At 39.4% G+C, this 23,857-nt stretch overlaps 1 protein-coding gene across 9 annotated transcripts in view; it reads right to left on the bottom strand.

Annotated features, from left to right (window-relative positions):
• Positions 1–20,783, bottom strand: part of PICALM (phosphatidylinositol binding clathrin assembly protein) — a 71,221-nt gene extending 50,438 nt beyond the window's left edge. For 4 of the 9 annotated variants that reach the window (XM_037376106.1, XM_037376109.1, XM_037376108.1 and 1 more), the window contains exon 1: positions 20,457–20,782. In XM_037376106.1, coding sequence (XP_037232003.1) covers positions 20,457–20,586 — 130 coding nt within the window. In that variant the 5' untranslated portion in view covers positions 20,587–20,782. Of the gene's footprint in view, positions 1–20,456 lie in introns of all 9 variants that reach the window. The other 5 variants (XM_037376113.1, XM_037376114.1, XM_037376111.1 and 2 more) reach the window with 4 other exon arrangements.
• Positions 20,784–23,857: the final 3,074 nt, after the last annotated feature.

Below are 23,857 nucleotides of genomic sequence, written 5' to 3'. Positions count from 1 at the left end.
GTAATCATATGGTAAATATCTAAATAATTTCCAGCCTCTTCCATAGGCGGTGTCATTATTTAAATATGGGAAATACGATTAGAAAGTTCCTGAATGTAAATAAGTAATTTTCATTAGAGAATCAAACAATCTGTCTAAAAATACTTAAAGTAGTTTTTTAGCATGACTTCAGGGAGGTGAAACTGACCATTTTTTAAAATCGATTTCTTCCTCAAAGAGATACATTTGGTAACTGCAAATGAAGCCTGTGCCAAAACAGAGAAACCCCAAATTGAGAAACTTAAGTGACCAGGCTAGAAAAATAGTGATGTGAAATTTCAGTCTGAGCCACTAAGTGACATTTAATCTGCTGGAAGAATATTACAGAACCCGAATAAATTGAAAACTGAGTGAATACTTTAATGTTTTCATAATTACCACAAAATACAGGTATTTGCAGTATTTGTTCTAAATTTAGTTGTTTTCTTCTGAATAAGCCCATTTGTGCCAGACTACTAGAAGGAGTTTCCTACAGCAAACTTCCCAGTCAAAAGGGTGGACAAGAAAATCTGGACCACACATTTCTCAAAATTAACAATAAAATTTCCTGTTGACAATTCTTATTCTGCATATAATGTCATCTTAAGAGCTAGATACACTGACTCAGGAAACAATTTATGGAAGAGTTAAAGAAATCTGAGAAGACCCACTCTGTTCAGGGCTTTCCATGTTTAAAAGGAAATGTGATTTAATCTTATTTATATTAGATAAGCAGGATAAAAAATGCAGACAGCAGGTTTAATATCATGTTGAATAACTTGCCTTACAGCCAATGATTTAAATTTTCATTTCCTCAAGTTGCATCTTGCCTTTTTCTTCCAATTCAAAAAAGACTATCATGTTCTCTTACTTAAAACTGCAATTTCTAATTGCAATTCTTAGAAACAACTTTAAATATCAGTAACCCTGTGAACACAGCATTACTGCCTCAGGCATCTCTAACTGTCTAGATTTACTCCTGCAGCAACACTGACTAACCTCTACTTCTTATGTTTGAGAACTGTAAAAACCGATTATGGTAGTTCTGTGAAAAGTAAGAGTAAAAATGGGATCAGCTGGACAACTACTACAATGAAGACTTTTCTGAGGAACATTAGGAGTGTCTACCAAAACTCATCAACAAGCAATGCATCAATAAATGAAACAGTAAAAGTTAAAAATAAGGGAAGGACAACTCAAACCAACACATAAGATTTTTAATTTTTTTTATTTTCCATCTTAATTCCCATATACCAGTAAATGCTCAATTACCATTTTGATCCAACATTCATAATGATTATTCCAAGTTCTTCAGTTACAAATACCACAGAAATTAAAAGTCTCACTAAGCTACTTTTACAGAACTGATTTCCAAAGACATAGCAGAACATCACTTCCCACATAATTTCTTACTTTCAAACTTGTCAAGTAGCCCCTTTAAAAGGCTAACATTAAAATACTGCTAAATTTTGTCTCAACAGATCCAGCTACATATCATAAATACTGTACTTTCAACTACATTCGTCTCATTAATCCAGAAACAGTTACAGGCACATTTATACAAGCATAAACGTACCATGACAGCACGTAAACAAGTTAGAGCAGTTTAGAAACTGAATCTACCAACACCACGATCCTTCCTCTTATCTACTCATCTAATCAGATACATTTCTCCTTGCAAGAAATGACAATTTTAAGCTGTTCCACTCATCCTGCAAGCATCATCACATTACACTTTCAGACAAAAGAAATTGCTGGTATTCTTTTAAGCTCAATTTGAGAAAATAACCTGAACTGCCAGATCATAATGGAGTAACTAAGTTATACATACTTTGGATCACCGAGTTATAAAATAATTCACGTTGGGCAGAACCTCTGGAGGTCATCTACTCTAACCCCTTATCTGAAACAGGTCCATTTAGACCAACTAGGTTTGCTAAGCTCCACTTAAGCTACTGCAGTCTTGAGTAAACTCATAGGTTGTTAGAGACTGGATCCCTCTGAGGAATGAGATCTCAAAGACATCTGATTGTGGAATCTGTATCAGCGACAACTAGTTTTGTTTGGGTTTATGACTCTTTCGCTGCCTTTTTATGTAAGGAAAAGGCTATCAAGCTCACAAATGAACAGACTTGGAGCTAACAGATCTAGCGTACGTGGCTACTGCTACAAGCTAATGCATTCCTTCATTCCTCCAACATTTCTGCTCTTCAAGTTGAATACAAGCCACAGCCTAATTCACCTAGATCTTGATGCAAGTTTAACACATCACTTAAGTTTGTGTTGGTCTACAAAATTAATTAGTAAGAATAGGTTAGGATGGTTACATACATATTTAGCCTAGGAGAATCACCAAGGGGGAAGCAAGAGCAAGCCTTAAATTATATTTTGAGTCCCCCAACTACCCACCCTTTACACTATTTCAAACACCAGCTACTTCATTTTCAAAACCCCTCATAACTTAGGCTTAGCTTACCACATCCCAATCACTACCAAATCACAGAAACCAATAAAGTTTGGAAAGGACCTCAGTTAACACGTAATTACCCTGCTTCATCCTCAGCATAATTACCCATAGGATATGTTTTCATGACAGCTCACTGACACAAAACAGGATGGTCCCATTCCTGTGTCTACCTGCTAACAGCCGCACACTTCCATCACTTACATTAAGCCAGCACTGGTGTACTTCTCTCCAAACCATTTTGATTTCTCATAAAAAGAAAAAAACCCTAACTTAAGTGGTGGTGGGTGGGATAATGGGGGATGACGCATGGGGAGACAGTCCCACATAGTTTTTCCATTGTTCTACAAGATAAAAAACAGCTCAAGAAGACTGAAACCAGCAAAAGCCACTGCAGAAGAGGAAAGGATGACATGCAAAAGTAACAGGAATAAGAGCAAAAACAGGAGCGGAAAAGTGCTACCACTTTCAGCAACTATGAGCTATTATATTACTCAACTGTCCAACTACAGTCATCCACTGTTCTCCAAAGATGTCTGCCTTGGTCATCAGTGGTTACTCCACACCCCCATAACTCCAAATTTCCTTAGACCTATCTTATATCCCAAAAGTCCAATGTTCTGGTGCAAATTAAAAAAAGAAACTTCCTCTTGTCTTTTACAGGGGAGAGAGAATATCTGCCTTCTGCATAAAAGCCATCAACACAATGGAAAAACACTATTCTTCATTATCTACTTTCTTAATAAAATAAATATTTTTCTTTCAGTGTTTCCTGACTTTCCAGTTGCCTTAGCTGATCTCCTCTGGATTCTCTACAGTTTCACTATTTTTTTTAAATAATAGTGCCCCAAGCCAGATACTGAAGCTCCCCAGCACCAAATACAATGGAAAAAACTTTGTCTCATGAAATATTTTTCTGTAGGCACACAGATGGACACCTACCTTTCCTGCAGCCTCACATTGGTAATTTATAATGAAAATGAAATGAGCCAGAGCCTATTGTAGTGCCTCTCCACTTTCAGATAACCCTTTTATACTCAACTTTGACACCTTCCTTTACCCATTTAGAACTCTGCACTTTCAAGCATTCAGGGAGTACTACTCCAATTTATCAGCGCAACTTTGTCTCCTAATCTTGGTCTGAAAGAGCAGCTGCAAACATTCCCAGCACAATGCTACTGCCTGTTAATACACAATGTAGTCCAGCAGACTGGTTATTATTAACAAGCATCATCAGAACAAGATACGGACATATTCTCCACTTTAAACATCCTCCAATTTGATGGCAAAGTGATGTAAGCAACCTGTATTGAAGCAGTTCTCCCATGTACTAATTAGTTTGAGAGTAACGCAGAAAAAAGGATATCAAAAAAACATGCTTGGTACTTGCACCCATCAAGATCAGTTGTTGTAGCAAGAAAGAAATCTCTTTGTTAAAATCTTTAAATATCAATCAGTACAAAAGTATCTGAAATATTTATCATCTTTCTACAGATTGATACTCCAGGTCTTCTCCTTTCCCTACAATTGCTTTCTGCCTGCCGTTCTTCAGTCTTCACATTTTCTTAGGGACAGCTACCAAAAATTTAATATATTATTTAAGATAGAATTGAAAATTTCATTTCAGAAGATGTTTACCGCGTCCTGCCAATTTGAATTCATCTAACATAAGTATTCCTTAGCATAGGGTTTTGTGGTTTGGTTGTTTTTTTGTTTTTGGGGTTTTCTGGGTTGGTTTTTTTTTTTGGGGGGTGGGGTGGGGGGTGGCAGGAAGCAGCATTCCTTTCTTCTTGTAAAGAATAACTATTAACTATCTGGTCACAATTATCTCTCTTGTGAAGCTTTAAGAAAAAAGGCCTGTTAATGTCTGAGCCATCTCAGTATCATTTTCTACACTTTTAGACAGGCATGGTTTAAAGTTAATTATTATGAAATTAAAGGTCATGAATCTCTGGAATGGACGTGGCATACTGGCAAAAAAATCTTCAGATTAATAACCATCAGCAATTCCACACCTTTCTGCAAAAAAACCTGTTTTGACACAGTGAACTATGTCTTCTACTAGGGATTTTTGCTGGTATGGTGGGGTTTTTTTGTTCCAATCACAGCTTTCTTCATATGCCACTGTAAAGAGTGAATTATAAGATCTTTTCAATACGAAAATACACACTTTTTTATTACAAATCCAACATGCAGAGACAGGTTTTAAGCACACATATGTAGTGATGATATTTATATATGATGAACTCACGCTCAATGAATACAAGCTAAAAAGTCCAAAGAAAAAATAGTCCACAGCTATACTTGGCACAAAATGTGAACAGCAATTCCCAACTAATGTTCATACCAGTGGAGGTTTATGTGAGCTCAGCCTACACGAGATAATCCATGGCTCATTGGAACTGACTTAGCTGAGGATGTGAAAGCCTGACTTTGTACCCTTTCATACTACAAATCGGTAACATTGCTCTCCTTCTGCATACCATGGTAGCAGTTTGAAAAACCTCTCTAAAATTGCCATCTCCCACATGCAACACCATTACTTAACTGAAACATGTACCAAGTTAAACAAATTTAAACGGGGGGGGTGGGGGGTGGTGGGGCACTTAGCAGCAGAAATGATCCAGGTCACAAAGATTAAAAAAATTTTGCCCAACACTGTAGCCAAACACTTCCTGCACACCATGTATACACAAGTTTTTAATTTTCAAAAACTTTGTGAACTCCTCATTGCCTGTATTTCACATGAAGGAGATTGATGTATACAATTAGTTATAAAGGTAACATTTTTCTCCCCCTCTGATTTAAGTAACACTTCTCACAACAGCTTTTCAGATATTGAAGTATTTTTCTTCTACTAAAGCATTATCCTTGCAGAGTTCCAAGTTTGATCAATATTGCATTACTCTTAAAAAAAAGACCTTAAGTACTTCCTCTAAGTAAAACAAATCAACTACTGCTTCAGTACCCTAAGGCTGAGAAACATGCAAGACATGCTAAAACTACTGACCACTTTTGCTCTACATTCAATTCCTACAGTTCCTTTTAAAAGCATTTTATCATGAAATCTACTCCAAAACAAGTATTAGCTCCCACACGTACACTTGCACGTTATTCCCACTGAAAAGTACCTGTAAACTTAAAGCCTTGATCCTATCTTTACAAACAAACTTAATAGTGAGCCTATGAATCATATTCTAAAGGTGATTCTTGATTACAAGATGAAAAATGCCTGTATTTGCCAACTAACATGACAATTCTTGCATAATCAATACATTCCATCTGAGTATTTAACCCACTGGACTATTTAAGCCAGGGAGAAGCAAATATTCTTTCTCACTGATCACATGCTAGTGTCAATGCATTCATGAATATAATTACGAAAAGTTATTTGTTTAACATTTCCAGAGCACAACTGAAAACACTTGAGGACACACCCACTTCTTTAGGTTCTGACAAGCTATAAAGCAGGTACGTACCTTAAAGAGTTCTGCGTGACTGGTATTGTTTGAGAATACATTAGAACAGGTGGTCGAGCTGGTTTTAATTTTGAATGACAGCTATTTGATGCAATATTGAAATAAGTATTTAATATATTATAGTGTTAAATTAATATGTTAAATATTATAATAAATATTTACGTATCTAATATTTATAGCATGGATAGTCAAACACAGTAGATGGATGGAAGCACAAGGAATTGCATTGGGTGGAACATTTTTATTTTGATGAAGACTACTTTGAAAATTGTATAGCTTTAACACTACTTTGATCTCCTATTGCAAACATGAAGCTATTTCAAGCAAACAGCCTGCACACATGCAAGTTTATCCAATGATTTTACCTTAAGGTGCATAGAGAAGGCACACATGGTTTATAGATAGCTGAGAGAGATCAGTATGTGATGTCAAAGATAGTAACCCTCAGGTCTCTTCATCACCACATACACATTGCATATGTCACCATGCTGTTTTCTATCTTTCTCTCTGACAAGAATAGTGCCCAAGCCATCTGCCTACTGTAATTTTTTGGTTATAGCATGCACTTTGCACTTATAGCCTTCTGTTCCAAAGGAACTTCGTCTGTAAATACTCCATAGCTATTACACCTCCATACAATTAAAAAAAAAATAAAAAGCACTAATGGATGTGTGTTGAAAACAAGACTTGTGAAACACATGTACAACCCACTGTTGTACTGCCAACAGAATGCAACCAGTCCTTGCAGATTGCCCTGCAACACCTCCTAGATTGCAAAGTATCAACAAATGCCCTTACCTGGCAGCTTGCTAGCAGTAACACTATTATAGCCCAGCCTACTGGAACAGAGAAACCATTTTGTCAACAGCAGACACTGCAGAACAAGAAAATCCTCAATGAGCACAACTCTACAGTTGTTTTGCTGCAAGGTGACCTATTTTTTTCAATGGGCATTTAACATAACTAGGGTTCACTTCATTATCTAACCCTCCTCAATCCTGCAAAGAACTCCCAATTTCAACTTCTGGGAGTAGGTCCCATAGTTGTTGATGCCACCATTTGTAATACAGCTAAAACGGCCTGTCTTCAGAACTTCCAGTCCCAAAGCTCATCTGATCTATATGGGATTTATATCAAACATGTTAAAGTATACCCACAAGCGGCCAAAGTACCATTGCTGCCCTCCAACGTCTGTGACTTCCCTAATCCTACATTACAGACAACCAGAGAAAACACACCTGACTTCATGCACAGCACATTTTGTCAGTAAACCCCTCTAGTGTATAAATATATGTATCTTCTAAAGATACAAAGTATTCACACAAGTGTAATTTAGCTGTTTCTTTGATATTTAACTTCCATATCACTTCTTTCTGAAAGATGCATCAGAGTAATTTTGTAGTAGTTGTGTGCCATCACTACACAGCATAGTGAAACCAAATCCACCATCAAGCATTAACGCCAGCCTGACCTCCTGCCACCACATCTCACTGAACAGATTTTCAAGCCAAAAAAATCTCCTGATCTTTGTTATTTTAGAACTAAGGCAGTGCTGCATCTTTAATTAGACAGTTTAATAGACAAAACCAAGGATAAGAAATAACCAAAGCATCTGATCTGAGCTTTGGCTACTTCAATACTTGTCTCAGTTCACTAGCTCAAAAGTCTTACTCACTCTAGCAAAGTTGGTTTGGAATATCTGTTATTCTCTCCCAATTTCAATTAAGAAACTGAAAATCAGATTTCCTTCTAAACAGAATCTATTTCAGAGCAAGAATAGCACATTTTTCCTGAATGCCTTTGGGAGCTGTCAGGAAGCACGTATTTGAGTTAAAGGAGTTATGCCTCTGTATTCATCTACCTCCATCAGTGCTGAAACTGCAGATGAAGATGTGTATATCCACCTTTGTGCTGCAAAATATTCTGGTCAGACTATGACCTTCTCTCCAATAAAGGTTTTCCAGTTTCTGGAAAGCACTCATGCCAAAACACATCATCTACTATGCAGCCTCCCAGGCTATGCAATGCCTGCAGCACACTAAGTATACTGGTGTCCTCAGCAAACAGAATTATATAGGACAATAAATTCAATGTAATTGCAAAAATATTTAAATGCATGGTAGGACACATTTCTTGGCAGATACCATCCTCTACAGCTTTACCTGAAGGACTGTCCAGTTAATTTCTGGCAAGGCAACATACCATTTTGTGGAAATATGCCTTCTTTTGTCAAGAGTTCATGCTCGTTTGTTGTACAAAATAAGCTGTACTGTCAAGACATTCTGATGGTGCAACAGTATCTATTATAGGTCCTTATGGCCCTGCAGTATATTGCTTAAAACCCAGTATTCCACATTTCACTACTTTTCATATACTTACACAGAGCAGCAAAATTGGGAGTTTAACCTGATAAAGGGAAAAAAAATCTAGGAAACTTCTGCACCCAACAACAAAGAAGTTTATATCCTAAAATGGTATGATTATTAAATCATGCCCTTCCAACATCACAAAGATGTAAAAATGACTAAGTAATTTGCGTTCATTTTCATGTAGGAAATATCAAAAGCCCCGTACATAAACTTATTGCAAGCAGTGCCTTTTCTGGCACATAAGAAACAGAATTAAGTCCAAATTCTTCAGATTTTAATCAGTACTATTTATTACAAGACAGTGCTATATGCTTTTCCTTATAAACAACACAATGCTCACCTACTGTAGCAAAACTTTGCTGACAGTAAGAATATGGGCTGAAGTATACTATGAATAAACTTGACATACACCATGGTACAACCCAGCTATGGAATATTTCCTATTTTGTGTGGAAAATCTCTGTATCTTACTTTTCTGTTGATCTCTCAGGAAATAGCTTCAACAGAACCCTGTCAGATGATTGCTTACTGTTTTAGCTGACTAAACAAAGCTTAAAAGGTCTTAATAAAAACTGTAGCTCTGATTTAAGAGCTTATAAACCATGACGTTAGTAGTCATCCACCAAAAACAGAAAAAGATGGGGAAAAATGGGGAAAGTAAGGCAAAGTCAAGAAAATGACACTAATAAGCAACAAAACCCACAGATTTCATGAGGGAGTTTTGCTGAGGAATACTACTCTCTTTCTGTTTTTTCTATAAAAGCAGCTGGTCAACCCCAAACTAGTAACCCTCAAAATTTTACCATAAGACTTCCCTCTCTGGTGACAATGCAGGGGTAGTAAAGACACTTGCCCAAAGCTTGCTGCAAAGTTTTCCTTACCAAATCTCAGTTAATAGACCAAGGACAAAAGCAATTTAAATTATTTGCCTATGAAATCATACAATCTGTTTTCTTAAAGAAAAAAAACCCACAACAGCTCCTGACAAATTATCTGAATGTGCAAAGCAGCAAATCCTCAAACTTCAAATATTTATCATTCAACGAAAATCAAACACCAACCTTCTACATAGTGACTGGCAGAAAATCACACAAGAGCACGGGTTTACACAGTTGGGTACTTGGGCTAGTATCTCAGAGATCAAACAGGCTACGTTTTGTACTCCCTGATGTTATACAAAACAGTTTGAATAACAGTTTTGCAGAACATGTCTGAGATTTATCTTTCTCTGTGCTGAAAAACTGAAAGAAAAATAGCTTTGTAAAAAAGCATGAGGACCGATATGATAGTACAAAGTCTGAAATTAATTCTAGACATAACATTGTGTTGCTTTCCTTCTATTCCTTGCTCCTTCACTTAAGTCTCACGAGTGATTTCTTTATATTCAAGGCCATATACACATCTGCAATCTCTATAAGACTTCTGTCTCCTCCCTAGGTGGGACTAATCTTCATTCTTCCCAGCAGTAATAGGAGAAAAAAGCATTAAAAACACATGAAGCTGCTCTTTCCATGCTAACATTCTAGGTGATGTGCAAAATTCTAGTAATTTTGGTTGAAGTAGTGTCACTACGATCTAAATTACCACTTTTTTCAAGCAGCTAAAGTTCAAGATACTTTCATCTAAAGTAAGTCTTGCAGCCACTGTAATGCAAGCTCCATCAACTCCATACCATCTATTTCACATTTTGCACTTTAAAGTAGGTGAACTCATTAAAGGAGATTTGTCACTGATAGCCACTTTCATACCTTTTCTTTTGTCCAATACAGGACCAGATTTTGACATGAACTGTTAGCAAACAAACTAGATAAAACAGAGCACCTGAGCTCAAAGAAACAAAATGAAATTTAGAACCATCACTTCTCTCCCCATCAAAAACAGAGGCATCATCACAAAACTGTTTCAACTGACACTCATGTACTTGTAAGCATGCAGCTCTCCCATGAAGGGAGGCAGTCAAGTAAAGGAACAGCTAAAATCCTCCATGCTATTAATAGACACGTTGGAAATGCTTGCCTAATTTAGTTTTCCTTCAATTTATACTTAACAACTCCCATGAAATATTCGGAGCTCCCTGAACCAACAAAACTCATCCTGGCTTAGCCGAAGTACAGCTTCAACGTACGTTTGAATAGCACTCTTTTACAAGGGCACAACAGCTTCAGCTGGTTGGATCAAAACCATCCTTTACAGCCCATGTCAAAGCTGCTCAAAGTTTTAAATATACTGTTATACAGGTCAGGGTGGAGCAGGAATGGTCATCCTTGAACATGGAGAATGAAAATGAAGTTGTATTTTCCCAGCACCATACATGAAGCTTTACTCATTTTCAGTACATAAAGCAAAGGACCTTACAAAGGGGAACCCACCCTCTTAGAGCAATGCTCTTATATCTTGGTTTCATAAATCAAGATCAGCTCTTTCCCTCATCCTCCAGTTTTAGAGGTCGTTCCCAAGCACTTTATCAGTGACCATGTGGTTATCAAGTTTCACAAAGTTTCAGAGCAAACATGGAGCTTCAAACACTTAAGTTTGAAACTGGACCAGTAACGGAAGCTGTACACAGAAATAACTCCTCCATATCCCACAGCTTTCAGATGGGAATTTCTCTATTTACCATGCACAAAGACATATCCCTATCACAAACAGCCTCTAAGATAAACTAAAGCCAAGAGCAGAAGTAAATAACATCTGCTTTTCAGTCCTCGGTAAAAGGAAAGATTACTTCAGCCAGATTCTATTTTTTAAATGAAATTGTTTCATAACGGAAAGCCTTAACAATTCAAAATACAGTTTTCCATTTGCTTCAAAGTAAGATTTGTTCACTGGTTAAAACCTCAGAGAGCTAAAAAGAATATGGAGCTATAGTAAAACAAGGTGTTATAACATCTTGTGTCAGCCCTACCATATACTAAGAGGCTGACCACATTCCTGTGTACAAAGGGTCCTCATTAACAGTTTAAAATAAGGATGAAAGTATCTCCTCCGGTGCACTGTATATTACATACAGATAATCAAATCTGAAGAAAGTCTCCTCATAAAATAATTTTATGTAAAAAAAAAGGCAAGAAACAACAACACAGAAAATCAGCCCCTAGAAATTATAAAAGCTTCAAATTCCTAACAATGCAAATCCAAATATCAGAGGTTGAACTAACTGTGCTGCTCCCTGGTATCTGAGAACTAACACAAAAGCTTCTCTGGATTTCCATCCACTTACACACCAAATTCAGCACCAAAACAAACTTCATGTAAACCATATTTTTAATGCAAAGTAATCTGCTAGAAAATTTACTCTGTTTTTGTCAGTTAATGACATTTGATAGGCTTAACAATCCTACTGAACAGATCTGGAAGAAAGTTTGAGCTAATTCCCTTTAACTATCAAGAACATAAAAGCCTGTATCTAGAACATCATTTCCCCGCAAAGCCCAACATAGTGGGCTAGTCCCTGTCTTTCAAACCTTTTACAGCTAGTTGTGCACCTGGAGCTTTTCCATTCAAAAGCTAATCAAATGCAGCAACTTACTATGCATTTCATAGCCTTATTATAAGTTACTACAGCCCAGGAATGCAAAAGTGTTCATAATTGGTTTCCATTGATTTTTCTCTCTTTCCTATGATTAAAATCCCTTTCACATATATTTTTGATAGTCTACATTTTATCCTGTAGTGCTGTACTGTGACACTCATGACTGAAATGCAAGCACTTCAGGGAGAAGTAACTCCTATTGAATGTAAGACAGGTTATTAATGTATTATTGAAAATCTTATTAAAAGGATAATAAATCCAAATTCAGTATTTTGAATTAAAAAAGACAGTTAGAGCATGTCTGTATCAACGAAAGCAAAGTGATGTGGACTGTCAGCCTGAGAACTAATTCAAATTTAAAAATCTAAGGAGTCTAGTATATTTCTAAATAGTAAACAACTCTGCTTGTCAAGAGGATATTGTTCAGAAAGGTTATTTTTCCCTTTTAACTACAACTGATTTGAACAGTACTAGTTAGACAGTGAAGAATAAAAAGTAATTGCAAGTAAAACACCTTAATTTCACCCCTAAAACTTAAAAACTGACATAATTTCTTATGTAAATATTAAGGTTAAATACCCCTTGTAAGACAGATGAAAAGGATGAAGGTATTTCATGAGCAAGCAAGACTCAATGAAGCTAGCTTTACAGCCATACAGAAATGAAGAACTGCTTTGCAAACTACAGCTATATGTAGCTGCTATACTTCAGTAAATATTCCTAACAGACTGATTTCTAAAGTGACAGTTATTTTTAATCTCTTCATAACATTATACTTACTGAATTACAAACACCAGCTTCTGGCAAATAGAAAACCAGACAGAATTAAATCCAATCAAATTACACCACCATTCTCAGTATGGGGTCTTAACCATCACAACAGTTTAAACAACTTTTAACATTTCACAGAAAAAATAGTCAGATCATGAATACACAGAATTGCAGATCAGAAAAATTCATCAAGCTTGAAACAGGTTGCAACGATGGCTGCAACTATTATGGCAATACCGGGTGGGAGGGAGAGAAAGGGGATAAATCAAATTCAAATGTGACCCAATTTCCAATTCAATATTGACCCATTTGTCAGCAAGAGCAGAGATACCAGCTAAATAATCCAAGTATAACTGAAAACAAATGTAGGTGAAATGCTGATGAGATCCCTGAACGTATGGGAAGAACAGGAGAAAACAGGGACACAACACTACATAAGAAAAGTAAACCCAAAACAAAAAGTACACACTTTAACAGCAAGAGACAGGTACAGAAACATTACCATATCGCATTACAGCTCATTATCCACCCCAGAAGAATTCAAACATCGCCAACAGCAAAGCAAGTTATAAGCAGTCCTTCAGAATGCCAAGGAACATGAAGACACCTGCTTCCACCTTTTGATAGCCAAGACATTCAACCTTCTGATTTGGCAGATAAAGCAACAAAAATCACAGACAACCAGAGCTGCTCTGAATGGATTTACTGCCAGATTAAAGGCAAGAAAAATATTTTTTTAAAAAATATTTACAACACGTTTATTTCTGTTTGTAACCCGTGTTTAGTTTAAAACTTTGTATGTTATCCACTCAGGGTCTGGAAATCCAGTTTACTATTGTAATTTTAGAAACTTGCGCCACATAGCTGAATACTAGTGAGTTGTTTCTGGTTTGGTTTTTTGAACAAAAGTAACTGAGGAACAATACTAATTTCATTACAACCTTTTTCAACTGGATAAAATAAAAAAATAATTTTATACACTAAGTATTTGACTATGAAACAGTTTTTAAGGATCCATAATTTGTGCTTTAAACTGTATTAAATGAAAACCAAAGGTTACAAACAACAGAGATACTTTGTAGATGTCATAACAGACAGTTGGCAACTGGAATAGCTGAGCTACATGCTACTGCAAGTACCATATTTAGAGTAAATATGTGAAATACCAGAGCAGTTTCAACTCGTGCAAACTTACCACTTCCTACATAAGCAAAAGAATTACTGCTGCTAGAATGGCACCACTGCGAGAGCATACGGATGTTATGACTGAAGGACTGCTTGCTTGGGAGGAAGCAATGAAGAACACTAAGTGAATATTTCAAAAGTGTCTTTTCAGGAGAAAGGGAAAAAGAAGGGGTTGACATGCAGAGCTCTTCCTCAGTAAATTACTAGGTCTGAAGGAAATTATACGAGAGCTCTGAATGAGTATAAAACCCACCTTTGTATTTTTTTTTTATAGACCATGTATATGCCATAACATGAATTAAAATAAAACCACTAGACTTCCCTTTATGCCACCACTGTTCCCTCCAGTAAATTTTCTTATGATTCATGCTAGGAATTGACAATCCCAAGTTAAATTTTGTGTAACCTTGTTATTTTACACCCTCTGTTTTGAGGTAAAACTTATAAAAGCCTGATTTACTCATGTTTAATACTACAAATGATCCAGATAAGTATTACTTTAATAAAGCTCCTTTTAGCAAAATAGCACAGGAGATGTTTAGTCACAATTGGAAAAACCAGCATATTTGTTAAGTCTTTATGAAATGCTTAACTTCATTAAGTTATTTTCACACACTTAAATACAGCTTAGTTCCCTAATTTCTCAAATCTCAATACCCAATTTGTCACATATTACTCGTAACTTGGATTTGCCATGGTTAGTCTACCACAAGTTAGCACTGAATTTACTAACATTACCTTGAGGTTTAGAAACTACCAGCTAATTGATAAAGCTGTGATGTAAAGCTGGGAGTGAAATACAAAGTCTAACAACAGCATTTCTACTTCCTTTGAGCTTAGAAGGATACACAGTAAATAAAAGTTATACCCTGCCTGCTCACAATCACATTTCACAATGGAAAACACTGCTACAAGAGGAAAAATAAATCCAAACCAACAATTTTATATCGAACATCAGCTTCTTTCCTTCTCACTTGGTTCCACTTAACAAGTTATTTCTTATTTACTTCTAATCCAGTGAAGACAATCAGTAATAAAAATCTCTCCCCTACCTAAGTCTTTTCAGGGTAACAATCTGCTCCAAATTACAACTAGTTCCAGCATTAAGACTTCAACCAGCAGGAAATCTAAACAGTTAAAAGTCATACACTGATGGACAAAAAAAACAGTTCTTTTGACACAAAGCAAAGTTTTCATTGCTACAGCAGAAGAGCCTGCTAAGATACTCAGAAGAACACATACTTGAGATTATTGCTTTAAACTGGTATTATAAACTGTTTGGAAATGTTTAGTAACTGTCCCACTACAAGACTCCGAGATTATAGAAACAAGTAATTTACAATACTTACCTGATTTCTTCTAACATGCTTGAGGAACAGCTTCTGCACGGTTTACAGAAAACAAAAGTGCACATATCCAACCAGTAGCAGAGCAGTGGGCTATTTTTAAAGAAGCAACTGATGTTTGAGAATTAAGGAGTGAAAAGATTTTGAAGATATTGAGACACTTAAATTTAAGAAGGCCATTAAAAAAATTAAGCTCTCAAACACAAAAGTGTCTCTGCTTTAGAAAACATGTTGCATTTTCCATGGAGGGCAAGATGTCAGTAACGTTTTGTAAGCGAACTCTCCCAGCATTCCATCAGCAGCAGCAGTTTACTGATCATGTACTTTATATAAGGCAACATACACAAAGCAAAAAAGGGAAGCTTTAAATTCCATGTTGGATAAGTCATCTCTTCTGTATTATGAGGCAAACTAGTATTACTTTGTGAGCCAAGTCACTAGGAACAGCTTAAAACTTTCACTATCTACAGATCAAAAACTGATTGTAGGATTAGGAACTAAAGACTGAAATAGATCATTAGGTCACAGGCTGAACTGCAAAAGAACATCTCTTACAAGCATCACCTTTAGAAGATGAGATGAACACACCATTAAAACAGTTTTCAAAAAAATGTCACAACAAGAGCTATAGCCCAAAGTTACATGACACCTGAATAACCACAGCTGATGGGAAACAAAGGCAGTATGAAGATTCAACGAAGCTGACTGCAGGTGTCCTACAGCTTCTCCTCCTTAGCTCCTGCCTCTTACTTCATCCGAAGCAGAATACTGCTTCAGGCTAAGTAAAATAAAAACAACAGCTGCAGAACTAAATGGCTATTCTTTCTGCAAATGAGCAGCTGTGGTAGAAAATTGTCCCTCTGGCAGTCTAGAGGAGTATGATAGTTCTTGTACTCTGCTGAAAGGCACAAACAAGTATTCCAAAAGAATTCTAGTAAAAAGTTAGGAAAAGTTGGCTAAGGAAGAAACGATACACGAATCATGGAAAAGTTCAAAAATGAATACTTCAAAAGAAAGTAGTAATAATGCAATTATCTGTATTTGAAACAATTACAGTTACACGGAACAGTTCTAGGCAAAAATAACAATGGATTGCATCCAGAAATGTAATAAACTATAAAATGGGAAGCAAAGCCACGAGAAACTTCAGGTAATCCTGCCAAAACCAGAAAGAAAATATGAATTTGGTGAAGTACTACAATACCATAAAAGGAATGTGGATAATCTAATTCTACTGGAGAACAGAGTAGGATCCACAGACACCAGGAGTTAAGTCATCACATCACTGAAATAACGCAGTTAGATGAGCACTGAGAATGCTGGTTTTCCCAGCTTTACTACAAATCTTTTGAGAGATACAGGGAAAAACAATTGATGCCTGTCCCTCAGTTCTACAAGATACCCTCTGCCTACTAACTCATCTGGAAACAGAAGATGTCTCCAGCACAGACATAAAGCAAGTCTTTAGCTGGACTTTTATTGTACTAGTAGTAGCCTCTAGACAAAACCGAAACAGCCACACTAGGGACTTGGGGGAAAAAAAGTTCCCAACAAGCTCAGTTAAGTTTATTTTCACTTGCAGAGCTTCTCACCAATGTCTACGCAACACAGGGCCAGGCTCTGGTTTACAGTCTTTCTTAAAAATGCAGATTTTTCTTCACAATAAGAAGTCAAGGAAGTACACTCTGGCATAACCATAGAGAGATTTCCTGTTAAGGATGGATAATTACAGCATTGCAACTTCCTTCCAAGCCATCCATCCACATTCTCCTTTAAAGAGCACTACTCCATTAGCTACAAGCAGACAGGGTTACCATGCCATACCCATTCAAAAACCCAACCCTAAATATGTTTCACATCAAAGCTGTTTAAACTACACTCCACAACATGGACACATACACAAAGATTTTTATGCTAGTGCAATATCACTGCTACAGTGGTTTCACTCAACTGACCTAGTGAAACCTCCTACTTGGCATTAAGTATGTATCTTCCAGTCTTCCAAATATTAATTGTTCACCACATACACATGCAAACACATGTGCATAGCACCTATTAGGATCATGTAAAAAAAAAAGTGAAACTTGGCAACAAGTTTTCCGGCACCATTTACATGCAAGCAACCTAAAGCATTTGTTCTTTGCATCACTATACAGCACTGAAGACAGCAACAAAAAGCTGAACAGGAAAGAAAGGGTTGTTTAAATCTCAGTGTAAAAGTTAAACACACAAACCCGTTTTGAGCTATCACTGCTCAGAGGTGTGAAAACTAGAACAAAGTCCTAGTGACACTAGGTTTTCTGTAAAAGAAATTTCATGAACTATGCTTTAAGGGTTTCAAGATTGTTAAACCTGATTACCATAAAACTAGTAATTCATCATTACAAAAGCAGCACCTAGATTACAAAACAGAGAACCTTTAACCCAGCTGGAAGACTGGACCTTCAAAACGAGAAGAAAAAAAAACACCAACATATCCTGAGCACAAATCTATGGCCATAAGATGATTGCTGCTTACCCATCATAAGCCATGTCCACTTGTAAATGAGAATTCTCTCTCTCTTCCCCAAACCAAACAAGCACCTAAGCTTTGTAATGGGAGAGAAAGCATTCTTTGGAGCAGATTATATTTTTACCATCATGGGCTAAGAATGCCCTTTCATATTCTTTGATTATTAAGGTAATGGTCACTGAGGGAAATACAGAGGGGACACACACCTAAGCTGGGGAGCACTTCAGTTTTGGAACTCTATAAACAGTCAAGAGCAAGACAAGGATAGGAATAATCGTGCTCAGGTACCTATGCTGGATTTCCCCCCATTGGTACAAGTGAACATGAGGCTGAGCTACTTAAATGTGTTCATGATGACTTAAGCTTAATAAAGAATTTCAGAAACAGGACAGTCAGAAATACTGCAATCTGTACAACCAATACAATTACCACATTAACAAAGAATGTATGTCATGTCACAGAAAACGTACAAAACTTGAGACTTCATTACAGGACAGTATTAGAAAACTCAGCTCATCAACTCATCCAACAACCTTTAACGATGTAAGCATTAATTGTAATTATCACAATAAGCACTAATTAGAAAAGTATTTAAGGAGCATGCCACCTATGACAACTGGTATATTGATTGTCATTCACAGTGAGATGTCAATCAATATAACTAGTGAAACTGTTGTAAAAGGAAGATATGTGCAAATAATTCAGAGGTGGGGCTTGAGTCACAGCTTGTGCAAAAAGCATTCATTTTTAAACATACAACCATAAATGTTACAAACAAAGAAAATTCTGAAAATAAGGAACTATGTGTCATTTCCTGATGCAAGGCACAGAGACTTCTAACTAACTATTAAGGGCAGCATAAAAAACTTATTTACCCATGATCTATTTTAACCATTTAAAAAAAGTGACTAGTAGTAAAGCTAATAAAAAAAAAGTTGGCTTTGCTCCGATAAAAGGATTCTCTGAGAATGAGGCAGGAACTGGAACTTCTGACAGTCTAGAGTAGACAAGGGAAATACAGAAACGGTCTTATCATCCAGCAACTACTAGCTAGCTTTCTAAGGAAGTTCAAGCACCCTTCTACAGCAGCATCCTATAGGTCTCAATCAGGATGTCCCCTAGCAACTGTGTTCAGAACACCACCCTTTTAAAAAAGCTTGTACCATGAAATAATTCAGCTGCTAAATAGCTTATTATTGAAACTGTACTTTTAGGACTATTCCAGGCTAAACCTGACAAAGTTTTCTCCAGAAAGCCTCCTTTCCATTGTGTGAAATCCAGTAACACCACAGCTTCATAAATAAGCCACTTGACAAGGTGTCTTCTTTACCGGAGGACCAAGTTACTTAAAGCCTAAAGATTTCCTCAGCCTTCTGACACCTGGGCTGACCAGAAATAACAAAGCCACTCACTTACTACTCAGTCTTCAGGCAAGAGAAGAAATGGAAGAGGGGATACCAGAAAAAAAACCTGAGGCAGCTGTTCTGGCACTACCCTAAAAAACTGATCAAATCCCACTCAGGTACTCACAGAATTTCTTAAACCTTTAAGTCAGACCCCCATTTTGGTGGAAAGAAAAAATAACTACAGTCCAATTAATCCTAGTAGTATCATCTGGCCTTCTCCTTTGGCTACAGAGCAACTTAGATGGCACAAATTCAAGACACACGAAGACCCAACCTTCTCCTCACAGATGTGGGTGGGAATAAAGGAGAAGACATGCACAGAGAAGGCACAGCCGCACATCTCTCACCAGTATCTTTTGTTACATATTGGGAGAAGTGAAGGCAGGGGGAGGGGGGCAGGGAGAGGAGAGAAGGGTCCTCAAAGGCCTAGAATAAATAAGTGCAAAATAATCAGGTATTCAAGCCAAGAACATCTTCAGTCCTGTGACCTTACAGCTTAGTGGGAGACACACTAATATGAACTTTGGTGCTCATTGTTCTCTTCATAATCACCTGGATGGATCAGAGTTGATGAAAAACCCTTTTAAGCCTTCCCACCTTGGATCTATTTTCAATAGAAGCTGAAAAATGACCAGTCCCTGTATGGGATGTTAAGCTTCGGTACTGAAGGTCTAAAGAATTCCTTAGGCCCATCTTCCCAAGTGAAAGAGACAGACTAGAAAGGTCTAAGAAGAACACCTTTACTAAGGCAGATTAGCCTCTCAAAAGCTCATTTCCCATATTCTACATGGAAGAGTTACAAGAACGATAGAGAAGTAATAATATATTTTTTTCCTAATAGACTATCTGGAAAAGAATTAAGGTAACTGGTCAGCTATTCCTTCTTCAAAGTCCTGCACCTCCTCTACAGAATGGGGGAGTGCTGCCCTAGCAAAATACAAATTAGATCAATTAGTGAGGAAATTAGAGCCCACTCCTCCGTTTAGCCTCCGCGGTTCTCTCTCTCCAAGGCAGGGGTACGGGGCAAGCAGGTCTCATTGTCCAGGGTCCTGTGCATAGCGAAGAGCTAATAAGGCCCCTTCTGGAGAGCAGATACACTGAACAGCCTCTCCCAAGCTCTCCACCGCCACGTCCCCGATCCTACACCCCCCACCCCCCCACCCCCCATGAGAATGCCCTACGCTGAAACGCACGGAGCTCCTCCGCCTGACCAGGCTTCACGTCCCCACGAGGCCGGTGGGCACGGAGGCAGCCCCATCGCGGGCGCTCCGCTCCACAGACCCCAGGGCAGGCCGGGCAACCCCTCTCCTCCGCGGAGCCCGACGGAAGGCGCGGAGAAAGCCCTTCGGCCGCCATCCCCCCCCCGGTACTCACAGTCCAGGTGTTTCTTCTTGGGCCCCATGACCTCGTGGGTCGTGGCCTTGCAGACGGTTTTCGAGACCGCCGAGCCGGTCACGCTGTGCTGCGCCGCCGTGATGCGGTCGGTGAGGCTTTGGCCGGACATGGCGGGTGGCTGGCGGCGCTGGAACCGACAGCGGCTCCGCTCCCTCCTCAGGGGCCGGGACGGGAGGACTAGCCGGGGGATGGAGCTGCACGGACTCCTCACCCCGCCGTGCCGCAGGCGGCCCCCGCTCCGCCCTCAGGGACGGACCTGTCACCCGAGCAGGGACCCCTCCTCCTCCCGCCCCCCTCCCCCAGCCGCCGTCCCCTCCCCCTGCGCGCCTTCCGCTCGGCCGGGGACAGGGGACACACACTGGGCGCCGCAGGAAAATGGCGGCGGCGACGCTCCTCCTCGGATCTTTCCGGGCCGCCCGCATCACGTGATGCCCCGGCGCCCCGCCCACGTGACACGCACCGCCCCCTCCTCGCCAGCGCGCCCCGCGCGAAGCTCCTCAGTGCAACAAGCCGGGAGGGGGGAGGGAGGACGGAGGACGGGGGAGTCACGTGGCGCCGCGCGCGCGCCCCCGCCGGGTGTGGCGGGCTTTGGGGGGGCGTTACGAGGCGACTGTGGGGGCCCGCTGCCCTCAGCCCTCTCCCGCGGCTGCCTGCGCTGAGGGGAGGGCGCTGAGGGGAGGCGGGCAGGCCCCGGGGGCTGGGCGGGGGGGGGGGGGTTGGGGGACCCCTGTGAGGGGGGCCCCCCCTGTGTGGGTTCAGCAGGGCGAGTTCAAGCGCTGTGTAAAATCCTGTGGAGCCGGTGAGGTGTCCCTGCCCCGAAGGAAGTTTCTGTATTCCTCAGCTTTCAAAGTTTTGCGGGAACTCCTTCAGTTGTCACCTCAGACAATGAAAGCATCAAGGAAAAATCCGTGCGCAGGCTGCTGGGATGGTGCTTCTCCTCACAGTTATTTCTAGTTGAAAGCTTGCCAAAAATTTTTGCAAATGCGCAGCACGGCAAGCATAAAATTGGTGGTTCCCGGGTCTTCCGTGAGCACGGGTCTTTCATGATCACCTTCCCACTGTTCTGCTCCTCAGCTAATGCTTCTCGGGGCTCCTGGCCTTGGTCCGTGGCTCTGTTCTTAGCTTGTTGGGATTTCATATGAAGTTACCTCATGTTTCTGTTCGTAGAAGTTACTTAACTGTTCCGTAAGGTGCCTCCTGTAAGCCTGGCAGGTACATGACCCAGACTGCAGGTAACGTTACCTCCTGCTGTGCGTTGCCAAAGCACAGTCACAGCCTCTCACCTACCTGCAACTTTCCTTACTTGTTACAGTAGGGCTCTTCTCCTCTTCCCCAACACACAGCAGTAAGACAGCAAAACCACAGGATTCCAGCAGACAAATGTTATTCCTCTCCCAGAAGTGCCTCCTGAGGAGCTGTCTTGTAACTGTCCCTCATCCATGAAGCCACTGAAATATTTATTAGGCAACTTAAACAGAAGCAGTATACAAATGATACTCGTCTCTGCTTGACAGGATATAGAAGTAGGATTATCTGTTTTTAATGTGTAAGGAAAAATCGGTGTCAGAGAAAGGACATCTGGTAAAAGCTGAACCCAAATAACGCCGTTGCTGTTTTTGTGCAAGGAGTGCTTGGACAAATAGAATTTGCTTCCTTCATGATGCCAGGCTCTTTGAAGCTACTGTCGTGCTTGTATGTCTTGGCTCCTGAACTGCTTCTGGAGTCCCAAATATCCGTGCCAGGGAAATAAATCACTGATACATACAGCAGCGGGCTCAGATAAGACAGCTTTAGCATAAAGCTTCACACCATGAAAACACTGAGACTGCTATAGGCTATTGAAAACAGCAAAACATATTGCTGAGAATACAACATCTTTTTGTATTGTTTTAAAATTATACTGTAAATCAGAGACATAAATAATTTTGACACTGCTGGTATTTCTTATGCTAACTTCAGCTAGGACCAGGTTTTCAACACCCCACTTCAAGCTGCTATTTGGAGAAGTTCCATGGAATTGGCCTAAGTAATTTGGGCTCCATCAGTTCTTCCCTGATTATGCCCATTGCTTTCTCCAGGAACAGTGAAACTATCCAAGGAAGCTTGTGACCCTAGGAGTTACTTAGACCAGATTTGGACAAAATGTCTCATTCCTAAGGGGACAAAAAGTGACCTCGGTCTTAGAGGTCCAAAACCAAAAATAAATTCAGCCCTTTTACAGCTCTTCATATGCAGAGGAACCTCACAGTTTTACCCCACAGTTAAAAATTCTGCTTGTTATTTTTGTTCATAAGCAGAAATGGGAGAGAGAAGTGATGGGAAAAAACATTTTTGTAATTGTGTGTTGCTTTTTAATTGCTTGGGAGCCAGTTGATAACATGACAGTGAGGAGCTTGAAGCACTGTGATAGATAATATCAGAGCACCTCCCAAAGATTTGGAAATTGAAATCAAAATATTATCTTTTCCTTTCCAACCTGAAAAAAAACAAGTCTGATTAGTTTATAACTCATTTGGTTTTGTTTGTGTGCCTGGGAGTGCTTCAGAATGAAAGGAGAAAGGAGTACATATCTGAAGAGAAACTACTGCAAAGATAGGAGTCCTATATTTAGCAAAGTCGCAAACCTAAACAACATTCTTTTCTCTTGTGAAAAGTTCTTCCAGAGTCTGGATCCAACTCCTGCAAAAATGTTGTATCTTGCATTCACAAGCTCCCAAAAGTGTCTGTTTCACTGGCATCCAGCTATCCTGGAAGGACAGACAAGCTGACAGGGCTGTTTCTCCCCATGTGTATTGTATAGTGCTGAAAACCTTGCCTCAGCATGACCTCTGTCATTTATGATGTATATGATTTTCTCGCAACAGTGTCATTTCTACTCTGTGTGGTGCCTGCAATCCGACTGGGTGCTTTGGTGTTCACAGTGCTGCTGGCATCCCTGCCCTTCCTCCACGCTTCGTACTATTGCACACGATTAGGAAGGCTGTGGGTTGGGGGGCACTATTAATCAGAAGTAGCTTCAGATTTAAAACAGGTGGTTTGGCTGAATTTTGGGTCTATTAGAAATCAGCCCGTGTAGGCCACAGAAGTGGTGAGGCACAAAGCTGAGCACATGCTAATAAACTGTAGCAGGCTCATTACCAAGGAATTGAGGGTGTTATCTGGAAACAGCAACAAAAAACTCCAGCAACCATAATCTGGGAAGGTGGTGATGAAGAAAAGTTGCAGAGAGGCAAGATTTTGAAATGGGAGTGAGCCAATGGAACAGAGATGGAACTGCTGAAGGAATGGTTAGAGGGACAGCGAAGGCAAGGAGGCAATGGGGAGGAAAACCAGAGACAGTGAATCCACCTGAATAGGGTTGGGAAAGACTCTTTCAATGT

The sequence above is a fragment of the Falco rusticolus genome, chromosome 2, assembly GCF_015220075.1.
Source record: "Falco rusticolus isolate bFalRus1 chromosome 2, bFalRus1.pri, whole genome shotgun sequence".
Lineage (NCBI taxonomy): Eukaryota > Metazoa > Chordata > Aves > Falconiformes > Falconidae > Falco > Falco rusticolus.
The sequence above is the reverse complement of the archived record's forward strand: the minus strand, read 5'-3'. Positions and strand labels throughout refer to the sequence as shown.